The sequence below is a fragment of the Paramacrobiotus metropolitanus genome, unplaced genomic scaffold (assembly GCF_019649055.1).
Source record: "Paramacrobiotus metropolitanus isolate TYO unplaced genomic scaffold, Prichtersi_v1.0 Parri_scaffold0000128, whole genome shotgun sequence".
Lineage (NCBI taxonomy): Eukaryota > Metazoa > Tardigrada > Eutardigrada > Parachela > Macrobiotidae > Paramacrobiotus > Paramacrobiotus metropolitanus.
This window is the reverse complement of record NW_026570348.1, coordinates 249,123-261,201: the sequence shown is the minus strand read 5'-3', so window position 1 is coordinate 261,201 and position 12,079 is coordinate 249,123. Positions and strand designations below refer to the sequence as shown.

Sequence of the window (12,079 nt, the reverse complement as noted above, 5' to 3'; positions counted from 1 at the left end):
ACTTACTATAGATATTACTACTACCTAGAGTAGAGGCTGGCGTGTAGTAGTACTATGTACCATAATTATCGATTTTTGATTCGGCAAACCAAGTATCAAAACGAGTATGATTTTTATTCTTTCGGTTTCTGCTTGAGTTGCGGCTTACTGATCTATAGGAAGTCTGCAGTAAGGTATATTTATGTAAGTTGTATTACAGTTCTACATGATTGTATTTGTTGTGCAACGGCTACCGGATATCAAACCGGTAAGCTGTATATACAGCTGTACACACCGTACTTACTTTGCCGTATCTACGTGCCGTACCGGTTCCGGTTTGGCCGCAACGTACCGCGAACGGAAGTCACTGCAACTAGTGCAGTATCGTACGATTCCTAAATCAATTCGAAACCTTGCGGCTTGCCTGCAGGTACAGTATCATTCTTTTCTTACCGGCGTATTCACATGCACACTTTCTTTCCGTCTCGAGACGTGCGAAGATTGGAACGACCGGTAAACATTTTCCCCGTCTGAACGACTTTTTTCTTGCTAACGAGTACAGTTGATGCTAACGAACAGTACATTGTACACGCGAATGCCGTTGCTGGCATAATTCTGACGTTACGGCTATGTGAATTGTTTACATCGGATTGTTGTCATGGTGTGGCGAGCGATGCAACAGCTGCGGAGGATGGCGGTTCCTGCGACGTCTGTAATATTTCTCCTCACGGCTCTGAGTCTGGGACCATGCTGCGCTCAGAAATTCATTATTGCCTCCATGCCCACGGCGGAGGAAGTGGCCATGCACAATATGCACGGGACATCGATGGGCACGGATGCCGGTGATCCCAATGATCCCATCACGCCCGATCGGGTGCGCGCGGGCCGCATACCCACCTGCGACGATGGAAAGGTATCGAATTTCTGTAATGTTTTACAGCAATTTTTTTCAATGTAGAATTTAGCATAAAAATAGTTTATAATAAAAATGTGTTACATCATAGTATAATTGTAGCAAAATATAATTAAAAAGAAATATTAATCAAAATTTAATTTCGAACAAATTTAATTGCCCTTGTCGTGAATTATGCAATGTATTTTTTGGTTACTGACGCTGCTGGATTACGCATAACTGTTGTGGATTTTTCTTATTTTTATTATCTGCGGCTGGCTGGCATTATTTGGCTGTCGAGGTTGCAATAAAAGTCTGTACGTTTGAAATTCGGTCACGGCAATAAAATATGCGAGCGTTAAAGATGATAGCGTAAAGCAGTGGCGAGCTTAATAAGGAATGGAAGGTACTATACTACTTGCATATGCATCGTTGCACTTGCATCGTTGCACGTTACCCATCTATTGCGTATCTAACGATAAACGATCGCCTACTAAACCGTATTACAAAAATAAATTTTTCTTTAGCTTTTATAATTAATTATACTTGATTTTACTGTAGCTATTTACTGTAGCTGATTAGCATTCCTAGACCATACGCAGTTGTAAAGAAACATTGTTTGTCGGTTTCGTAAGAGCACCTTTTTGTAGACGAATTTAACCGTGGATTGGGATGGATCCAAAGACGACTACACCTGTCCCGGACCACAATGGCCCACGCCGGCCAACACCGCGGTAACTCCCCGTCTTGCAATTATTAGGCTGGCCACAATAATATTTTGCATACAAATACCGAGTAACATCTATTTTCCGCCAAGCATAACAAACCGCTGTATTATGCTCGCTTGCTTGTTTTTGCTTCTGTGATGCTTTGGCATGCGTGTGTGGTTTTGTCATATACAGCTGCAGCTTGGCGCCGGTTATTATTATGACCGCTTGGCTACACACTACACTGGACATGCTCGCTGGCTGCCGCGCTTCCATCCGCTGCCGGCTTTTTATTACGGCTACGTAGGTGCTGCTTTTTTTGCTAAAAAACTGTAGAAAATAACTGTTATTTTGTTTGTTAGGTAATTGACATTCGTAAAGAATTGTCTGTAACGTGTGGTTTTTTTTTCTTCTAGCCCGACAATCGCTTATGGTGTGAAGCGACGTTTCCAAAGCAGGTACAGATGCCGGTATTGTGAGGTCAAGTTCGGTGTGATTGTGGTTGACCAGTCAAATTGTGGTCGGACGCACGTTAGCACTTGAGATGTCGATCGTTGTGCAGTGATCGTTGATTGATATACGGTTTATTTACTTTAGTCGTTCGCTAATTATTAGCCGGTAATTATTCTCGGAAAAATGCTTACTTTTTTCTTAAATAAAACAGCCAAAGTAAAATCTTTTTACGTAAGCAAATGTTGCTAAATTATTTTTATTTTTTAATTAATATCAAATAAATATTTAACTATACAGTATTTTTAATACAGCGCCTTATTTAATGTTGAAAGTATTTAAATATTCGTCGTACATATATACTGTATGCAGTATATATTTACTGTCGTACATAAACATACTGTATGCAGATGACAGTAAAACCAGTTCTTCTGCAGTACATGCGTTAATTAAATCAATGCCAGGTTGCAAAATAAAATATCCAGTCTTTGCAAATATGAATTAGAATAAAATTTATAAATCATCCATAAATTAGCCCGAGATACTTTTGTGCCCTTGGGCGTCCTTCTGGTGCCGTCAAGGTCGGTTTTTTAGAATGAATGCCTACTTACTGTACTCGTAGTCAAATTATAATATCGCTTTTTTTTACAAAAAAGCAAACGCTGGCAACATTAACTTTGTTTGGATCAACCGTTAAGCCATTAATCGAAATCAGAATTGAATCTCGCCTGCAGCAATAAAAAACAATCACTCTGCCCAGTGCATCGGAAAAACTAACCATTGGTGCGTGCTATACCGCTAGTAATTTGATGTGCATTTTTTGTTACAGGCGATCCATTTCTGCATGAAAGACAAGATCAAATACACCCAAAACCCACCTACCAGGTACGCAATTTTTTTATATAAGTAAATGATTTTTATATGCGGAAATGCGCAGCTGTGCCTACGCCGTAGCAAAATCGTGTGTCATTGATCTCTCGATCAAAAACAATTTAGAAAAGGAGAATTTTGTGCAGTATCTAACGGGATCAATGAATTAGTCCAATCAAAATTGATGCTTTATATTAATTGCATATAAAAAGCCCATGGGTCGCGCTATACAAGTACAGTCTGTTTTTCCATAATTCCTGCCGAAACCGGAAATTGTCTAGCGGTATACCGGCTTCGTGATCGTGCTCAGAATAACAATATTTACGTTGAATGTGCACCGGCAGCCGCTCCCGGATAACTCACTCCATAAACTGGAGCTTTCCCAGAATAATAAGATTGTTTTCGACGGTTGATCGGTATTACTTAAGTCAGCGTAATTAAAAATTGCCCACGCCTTAAAACTTAATCAGCTTACCGCTCGAGTGTTTTCCAGAAGTCTTTTCGTCTTTTGAACAGAATACAAGAGTCAGCAGGCAAAATTTTTCACAGGATACTAGACATAATATTGCTATAATAAGATAAAAATTAAAAAAATACACCTTAGCTTTAAGGTTTGGATTAATTATTGCTTTTCTATTACTGTCCATTAAGAAATATAGTGTACAGATATAATATAGTACTGGTACGTGCTCACGGTTCAATTATCTTTAGTCCAAGAGGGGCAGAATTTGGGAACACCAAACATGTGTACATTATTGCATATTGCATCAGAAAAATTACTGGTTGTTTCTGCAGCAAATACGTGAACAGGTTAATTTATACTGCAGCGTTTTGCATCAGATATATGACTTAAAACCGACGTGCGATATCTGTATAACGTTTTTTTTTCATTTTACAGCGGCGATCATCGGCCATCCTGGGCGGTATACGGTGAATACCTGTATTTACCGGTTCAACGTTGGCTGCATAACATGGAAGTACGTTATTAATGTCGCTGCACCGTTCGGTTATATATGCCGGAGTTCTTGTAAACGACCTTTTTGCAAATTACTTCCAGCACGGCACCATCGTTATGCTGTACCATCCGTGCGCTGATCCGGTGCAAGTGGAGAAATTGCGGTCAATTGTTACGGGATGCATCCGGCGACATATCATTACGCCCTACAATAAACTCTCCAAAGAAACGGTAAGAATGTTGACGCAAGCACTCGCCGATATGGGACAAGGGTGCATTTGTCTACTCGTAGCTCCGGATTAAAAATGAGCAGATTGTGCCGGTGTTTGAAGATTGCTTTTTATTCCCTATAGCCTTATGCGCTGCTGGCATGGGGATGCAAGTTACTAATGGGAAGTGTCGACGAACAAGCCGCCATGCAATTTATTCAAGTACGAGTATGAAAAGCATGTAACCATTTGAGCTTAATTGCTCATAGTGATAAAAATGCGCATTTAAACCAACAATAAATTACGTAAATACTCGAATAGCATCATTATGCCAAACTTAATATTTCATTCGATAAATGAACGGTACCAGTTTTTTTGATAATATAAAATTAGTTTTATGATTACTGTTTTAACATTTTAAATCATACTTCTATGAAATAATCTTGTAAAATTAAAATACTGAAAATAACTAGGAAAAATGCACGTTGGCATGCACTGGCAGACAACAACTTTCGTTTGCCTGAGTTATGTATCTTACATACACGTGGAATTCTTTTTCTTTACTGGGCGTAACGGACAAAAATTATTTGTAATGGAAGTATTGTCCTTAAAAACAGAAGACCTACACTGCGCTTCGGTCGATTATGCACAAAAAAATAATCTTGCAAAATAAAGCATAGATTTAATAATTTCAGCTAATTAGCGGTGCCAGTATCAGCTTGATTACTTACTGATTAATTAAAACCTCACTACAGTACTACTATTGCCATTAATTTTCTTGAAACTCTAAAAAGCTGTTTTGATAATCATGGGAATTTTGCTTTTACTAATGTTTAGACGAGAGCCAAACACGGGGCAGAGGATCTGTCAATGGAAGGACAGTTCATGGATCAACTGCTGCGAAAAGCCGCCATCGTCAGCGATTTTGACGACAGTGTGCTGTGTCCTAAAGCGCCCTTCAGTCTGCCCGGAGTTACCTTGCCACCACGGGATCAGCAATTAAATCCTGTGCGAAGGCTGTTTATGTGATTCAGTTTAAGACGGTTAACATAAATGTATAGTTGATTGTATTACTCCCTCTCCTTGTATCTCACAATGAGTTTTTTATTAACGGACAAATTTTTGACGACAAGAAAGATTTTCTTACACACCGGTACTTACTTAGGGTAGACCCGGTAGAGCTACGTAGGATTACTTTTCATCTTTGATTAGTGTTTGCATATTTCGCGGATAGTCACTCTGTAGAGGAAAACAGTAAGAACATTTATGAAAAAAAACCAGGATGAACATTTCTGGCTTTATTTGCACATTTGGATGGCGCGAGCAACGTATGCTACCGTGGCAAATCGATACTGTAAACAGGGTCCAGTTCTTTCTTATCTTCCATAATTGTACCTCTGACAATAAGGTCACCGAAACCGGAAGCATGGGAGAAGGCGTAACTGCTGCGTCGCAAGGTTTTTCGCCGCAAAACAGCGGTGCTCGACTTCTTCTTGACAGTAGCTGCCGGCACAAAGGTCACCACTTTATCATTTTTCTGCCGCAGTCGCACGCGTACCGATAAGTTCGGTTTTGTATCGTTCCAAACGAACCTGCGAAACCCGTGTTTGTAAAATAAAAAAACCACTTCTGGTTTCTTGCGATTCTTAAATTACGTATACGTATTTTATTTTTTTAAAGACTCAGGGATTAATTATAAAACCGTTTCCAACCTATAAAATGATTGAAAAATATAAGTAGGTACATACATTTCGCGACTCTCCAGATAGGTACAGTAAGCTCTGATGAGATACTAAAAACTACCTGGATCTACGGCAAGACGCAATAAAATCACTTACCGGTAGCCAACGATGGGCACAAATAAAACAGCCAACGTTAACGGAATAAGGAAATACAACACGGGATTCGTATGTACCGCATTCTCCGTGCCCAGATACGGCTGCGATAACAGTGCACTATGCGCAAAGTGGGTTAGGGCGAAATAAAACAGCACACTGCCGCTTATCGTTAGGAAGTTGAAGAATGTCCAGTATGCCGTATCCAGTGCCACCTGTATCACATCATTATAGGTGATACCGTACCGGAAACAAACACATAGAAAACTAATGTTAAGATGCATACCTGTATGGTAACTGCAAGAATCAGTACGGTCGACATAACTGTGCCGAACGCTTGCAACCCATCGAGGTCATCCGTCCAGACACAGGCGTAGTACGCGAAGAAGTGCACAACAACCGCGGTAACGATGCCGTAGCATGAAGTCTACATGACCAAATTTTAAAAAACGCTTCAGGTTTTTTTTATTTTTAAATTTTAACAGTACCTGCTTACCTTAAAAATTCACGCTTATTGAAAAACAGGTTTCTCTGGCCGGGTGAATAGAGTTTTGGAAACTCCAATGAATTGTTGTCGTTAACATCTTGATCAAATACTCCAAGCGCCAGAATGGGCAGTGACGTATAAAACAGATTATAGACGGTCACAAATAATGGGTCGTACACCGTCTATCAGTATAAAAGATAAAGGTCGTTAATGAAATACAGAACGTAGCATAAATGTCAAACGACCTACCTGAGCAGTGAATCCACAGTAAAAAGAATACCACATCTGGCACAACGTAAAGGCGAAATTCTTGTAGAAGAAGTAGGATAAAAACTTGGACATTCTGTAGTACGACCAACGACCGTGCACCAGCAGTAAGCGCTTCAGAAAACGGAACTGGCCAATGGCGAAGTCGCTGGCTAAAACGGCCTGCATGCCTTCCTGACCGCTGATTCCAACTCCAATATGGGCAGCTGATTGAGGAAACGCATAACTATATACCGCGCTGAATCTATGACGAAGTCGCTACAAAATATCTCGGACCTTTTATCATGCTAACATCGTTAGCGCCGTCTCCAATCGCCAACGTTATAGCGTTCTTATACTTTTTGATCAGCTCCACAACCAAAGCTTTTTGAAGCGGTGTTACTCTGCAACTGTCACAACACATAGTTAAGACAAATAAACCTGAGCAGACAAGTACAATATAAGAATATCAACTGCTAAACAATTGATTTAGTAGATCATTTGAATATAACATTTAATTGCGAAAGTCTCACCAGATGACTGCTTTACTGGCACAGGATACTTGAACAAATAGCTCTTCAAGTTCCGGATCAAGTGCGTAAACCTGGAATCAAATCTCACTGTCATCCACACAAATTAATCAAAGAAGCAGAGCTTAACCCGGCGTACTAAACTAGGGCCTTGTATAACGGTCGCATAATCGGTTTCTCCGCTTAGAACCTGGTGACCACTGACGAACTTCACGTTCGGGTCGAAATCGCCATCAACCACAGCGTCTTGTACGACAGCCTCATGGAGCCGTTTAAGAGCACGCTGTAATCACAGAAGTAAGTAGTTGCACAACCGTATTACTGCAGTTCCGGGATATTAGGAGAAAAAGCGATTATCAGTACATTCAGTTGTTCTCTGACACCTGTGACATCGTCCGCGTCAATGATAAACACGTCTTCCAACGCTTCTGTCAACAACCGGCAGGAATAGCCGATATTGATGGCGGTCTCCAGTTTATCCCCGGTAAGAACCCAGATCTTGATATCGGCTTGCGCCAGACTCTGAATGGCATCCGGTACGCCGTCCTGGAGTTTATCCTCAATAGCCGTGGCACCGACCAGAACCAGGTCTCTCTCAATCCCCGCGGCCACGGCATCCATCTGCTCTTCACGCTTTTCTAAGGTCACCGACGCTTCCGCATACCTGGCACTCCACTCTGTGTAAACAGACGCCGGCACTTCTTTCCATGCTAAACACAGCGTACGTAATCCATCTGAAGCGAAGAACTCCAGATGCTCGTTTGTAATGCTCTTTAACGTTGTGGTCTGGGTGGTGGCGGCTAACAAATCCATAATGATGGAATCGGCGCCCTTGCAAAATAATACGATTTTCCCGTTTAGTCGCAATATGACCGACATTCGTTTGCGGACGTTATTGAAATCGAGAATATGCAGAAGTTCATAGTCGACGATGCGCTCTTTCCGTTTAATCCGAATGGAATTAGGCGTGCGATGAAGGAAAACATATCCAAAATGCCGGGCCGCATCCACCAGTGCGCCTTCATCTGGCGACTGTGCCTGGTACGTTAAACGGCCGTCACGTTCCTCCGGCATCACCGTGTGGCAAGTAGCCAAAACAGAAAAGAACAGGTCGCAGTCTTTATCGTTATTCTCCACCAGGATCAGCAGTCGGTCATCGGGAAACCGAAAGGTCCCATCCGCGTACGGATTACTGGAGAAATCGCAGTGATGGTTGGGATCACCGTTGTCATCCGTGCAGTCGCCGTAGCGGCGACCGTTGATGGAGCATTTGTTAAAGGTCATGATGTTCTATAAAGCGTACAACATGTCGGAGTTTGCATTCCATTATTTCAGCGTAAACCGTTCAACGTACTTGCGTTAACGTGCCGGTTTTATCACTGAAAATGTAGTTAATCTGTCCGAGCTCTTCATTCAACGATGTTGTTCTGGCTTTAGCGCTGACATCCTTGTATGCCATCTGGCGGTCGCAGTCGATCCAGAAGCTGTGCGCGAAGCGAATAATCTCCACGCTGTAAAATTATTACACAGCGTTATATGCACGACCACAAGGAGATGTAGCACAAAAGGTCACGCGCCTCACATAAAGTGAAATCGGCACAACCGTGTTCAGCAAAATGATGTAGGAAAAGAAGACCAGCACCGCAATTGGCGTTTCGCTTTCGGCAAACGCCTCCCATGGCTGAACCGACTGGAATTTGGATCCCGTCCGGCGCTCCCATATGGAGCACGCCACAGCGCAGAATGTACACATGGCCAGTAAAAATACCATAATCTGCATAATACAACCTCTTTAAATTTTTATGGATCGTCTAGTTTATTGGAAAACAGTAACGTACACCAATAATTATGTAATTCAGCTGATAGTCAATATGGGTCCGTTTAAATTTCGTCTGGCCGCTGTTCTGCATGAGTTTGGTGTCCTGGCCGGCGAACAGCACCACACCAAAACACCAGGCTGTATTGCGCAATATACAGCCGCGCAGTAAGATTTGGTTATTCGTCAAAGGATACGAAACCTCTAAAAAAGACATACCGATATTCGTAAAGTACTACAATATAGTAACTGACCTAGCACTTAGCGTTAATACGGCAAAATGCTGGCTGCTAAGCGCAGTCAGTCAAAAGACAAACCTTTAATGGTAATCTTCCCCGTAAAGCGGTTAAGGTTAATGTTGGGCGGTTCGCTAAGGATCTCCGCACGAAACTCCCCTAACGCTTCCAGGTTATCTTTTAGCCGGCTGGTTTCTGGCAGTGACTGTCTCGCCTTAAGATTGGTTTCCCTAATAAGAAATTCGTCAAGGGGATGATTTATCAGTAATACAAAGGTCACCGCGTTACCCGTCTAACTCGGCTGTCTCGACATAGCACAGTCCATTGGGTTCGCTGGATGACAGCAATAGCAGATCGGCAGGGACAAACTGATCGTCTTCCATTCGAATGATATCCCCGACGACAATCTGATCCCAGCGCTCCGCGATTAAATTTCCATTGCGGAGGAGGAATGCTTGCCGGCCATTCACCAGATTATCGCTGCGGTGCCGTTGCTGAAAGAAGAAAACAAAAATTTGTTTTGATTTAACACTAAATTTGAAAGCGTCAAAGGTCAACGTACAATATCATCCATGGCGTCTTTGAGGGCCGTTAATCCCAGAACAATCACCAGCGGCACAAAGGTCGTGAAGGGCGTTAAGGAAGAGATTTGCGGAATTAGCTAGAAAATATAGCTGGAAAGTCTTTTAGGACAAAGCATATGTTTCTGGCGGCTGCAGTGCACCAACCTGGAGTACCAGCAGAATGAGAAAGTAGAAGTTGGCCAAACGCTGAAATTGCTCCAGGAGGTTTCTGGGAAGAAATGTCACGAAGTTGTACTTTGATGTTTTAATATGGTTATTCTGTAAAACATAAAAAAGTTCCTTCAGTACTCGACGAAGCGAACCAATGACATCTATCTACGGGACTTGTTTGGCATGAAAACCGTGAATAATGAAAGTACCGCATAGTTGTATTGGATATTCTTTTCGGGATCGTTAATGGCAACTCGCCGCTCCGTTTCTGTTGGAAAACAGCCGTTAATGCTAAAATTACTAGGGCTACACTTTACGCTGTAAACATTGGTAAAGCAGATTTAGCTGATTGACCTTTGGGAGTTGCGTCTCCTTTTCGGCAAGACAACAAAACCATTGCTCTAAACTCTAACAAACATGCACTTGAATTACAATGAATGATTAACTGACTTAATGCCAATCAGTGCACCCGGGGCTGTGAAAATTAGCAAGATTGGGGATAGTAATGTGGTTTATACCGCGTTCATAAAATTCGTTGAAATGAATTGTGCTAGTCAGTTCGTACGGGCAGCTGTGAAAATTTGATGTTGACAATTCAGTTGATTTAATGTTGATGTTGACGTTGATTTAATGTTCGTGTTGATGTTGTTGTACAATGTTGACTATGCAGCACTTGCGTACACATATTGTATGTAGACGGCATAGCATATGCTTTTACCGGACGTTTTTGCCTTTCGACTGCCTGTGCACAGTCTTTCTCTAGGTGCACAACCTTTTCTCTGCTGCTTGTAAACAGAAGTGCAATGCGTAGGAGCATTTGATTTGTGGTTTTGTGATGAAAATCTTTTAGTGACTACATTTTGCAGACAATTAACTGATTTTTTTACGTTCAGAACGTGGTATATTTCCCTTGATAATTAATTTTTATGGCATGGTTTGGTGCATGCAAAAAACTTATTCCAACCCTGTTTCTTAGTAGAGCTGGGCGCAGGGCAGGGATCCTGTCCTGAACCTGCAGGATCCTGTCCCTGCAGGACAGTTTCAGGGTAAAATGCTGACCTGAAATTTGGCTCAGGTTCAGGTTCAGGGCAGTTGAACTCCCTGAAAGTTCAGGGACAGGGCGTACCTTAGTCCTGCAGGAACCTGAATTTTTTTAAGAAAATTAAGGTTATCGAAATTTCACAAAGTTTCGAAAGGGAAACCTGGCGCCCGTAAGTTGACAACTGCGGGTGATGGCCCCAAGAAGTGCATCACGCGCTAAAAAGCGCATAAAAACTCGCTACCTTATTACGCTACTCTAAGAAATGCGAGCTTAGCTCGTTTCGCTACTGGCTACATATCGCTTTTGAAATGTGCCGATACGGAAAAAATTATACAACTACAATTTAACTTATTTAACTTAAACAGGCTCAGGATTTCAGGTCAGGCTCAGGGTGAATAGTTTCAGGCTCAGGACAGGTTCAGGTAATTCAGCACGGTGAGTTTCAGGGACAGGACAGGTTCAGGGAGGGAAAAATTGAAAAATTACAGGTTCAGGGCAATCTAGCCGTCCTGTTCCCAGCCCTATTTCTTAGTAAGTACTGTATACGGCTTGCTTTGTTTGTATTCATACCGATGGGCGATGGCACATGTGGGTTGCTAAGTTACCCTCGCCTAAATGATGCCCTTAAGAACCTAAAGCGTGAAAACGAACACAATTGTGCCGCCTTAATCCGCAGAACGCCGTGTTTGCGGTACGTTATGCTCATGTAATTGCCCAGGTAAATAAAATTAAAGACATTTTGCTGTTTACAGCAATGAAAACATTATGCACTGAGAAAATGTTCACAAAATGTGCTAAAGCACATGCTGGTTGCAGCGTTAATAAATGGTTTCTGCAGAACAGCGGAGTTCTTATTCCCTGTACGTGCATGGTAATCGATTACAGTTTACAGGTGACTGATGAATGACTGAGTTCATCTTCAGTCTACGCTTTTGCTCAATTTATGCCTTTCAATGCGAAACTGTAATCTAACATAAATTCTCAAACATCACACGGCCACGGCGGCCACTTGGCGGCATTCACGAATCGAAATTTGTATACCAACGGTTAAAATTTTCAGCAATGGATCATTCAGTAAACAAAAAGTAGAG

General features: G+C 41.9%; 2 protein-coding genes across 3 annotated transcripts; one reads left to right on the top strand and one right to left on the bottom strand.

Moving 5' to 3' along the window:
- The first annotated feature begins 377 nt into the window (after window positions 1-377).
- On the top strand, window positions 378-5,210 carry LOC129598730 (uncharacterized). Of its 2 annotated transcripts, XM_055496763.1 has the most exons (9): window positions 378-892; window positions 1,522-1,605; window positions 1,774-1,881; window positions 1,995-2,036; window positions 2,858-2,913; window positions 3,797-3,875; window positions 3,956-4,084; window positions 4,207-4,284; window positions 4,900-5,210. In XM_055496763.1, exons 1-9 carry the CDS (start codon window positions 638-640, stop codon window positions 5,089-5,091), a joined length of 1,023 nt encoding a protein of 340 aa, XP_055352738.1. In that variant the 5' UTR covers window positions 378-637; the 3' UTR covers window positions 5,092-5,210. The 2 variants fall into 2 exon arrangements, with proteins under 2 accessions (XP_055352738.1, XP_055352739.1); XM_055496764.1 differs by lacking the exon at window positions 1,774-1,881 and having other exon boundaries at window positions 380-892.
- Window positions 4,924-10,523, bottom strand: LOC129598729 (phospholipid-transporting ATPase ID-like). The gene is made up of 18 exons (XM_055496762.1): window positions 10,301-10,523; window positions 10,156-10,214; window positions 9,941-10,054; window positions 9,775-9,873; window positions 9,501-9,706; window positions 9,294-9,442; window positions 8,999-9,180; window positions 8,738-8,934; window positions 8,515-8,671; window positions 7,524-8,450; window positions 7,300-7,443; window positions 7,164-7,234; window positions 6,928-7,040; window positions 6,634-6,857; window positions 6,394-6,566; window positions 6,184-6,324; window positions 5,901-6,112; window positions 4,924-5,654 (listed from the first exon to the last, which is right to left on the bottom strand). Exons 1-16 carry the CDS (start codon window positions 10,341-10,343, stop codon window positions 6,204-6,206), a joined length of 2,979 nt encoding a protein of 992 aa, XP_055352737.1. The 5' UTR covers window positions 10,344-10,523; the 3' UTR covers window positions 4,924-5,654; window positions 5,901-6,112; window positions 6,184-6,203.
- Window positions 10,524-12,079: the final 1,556 nt, after the last annotated feature.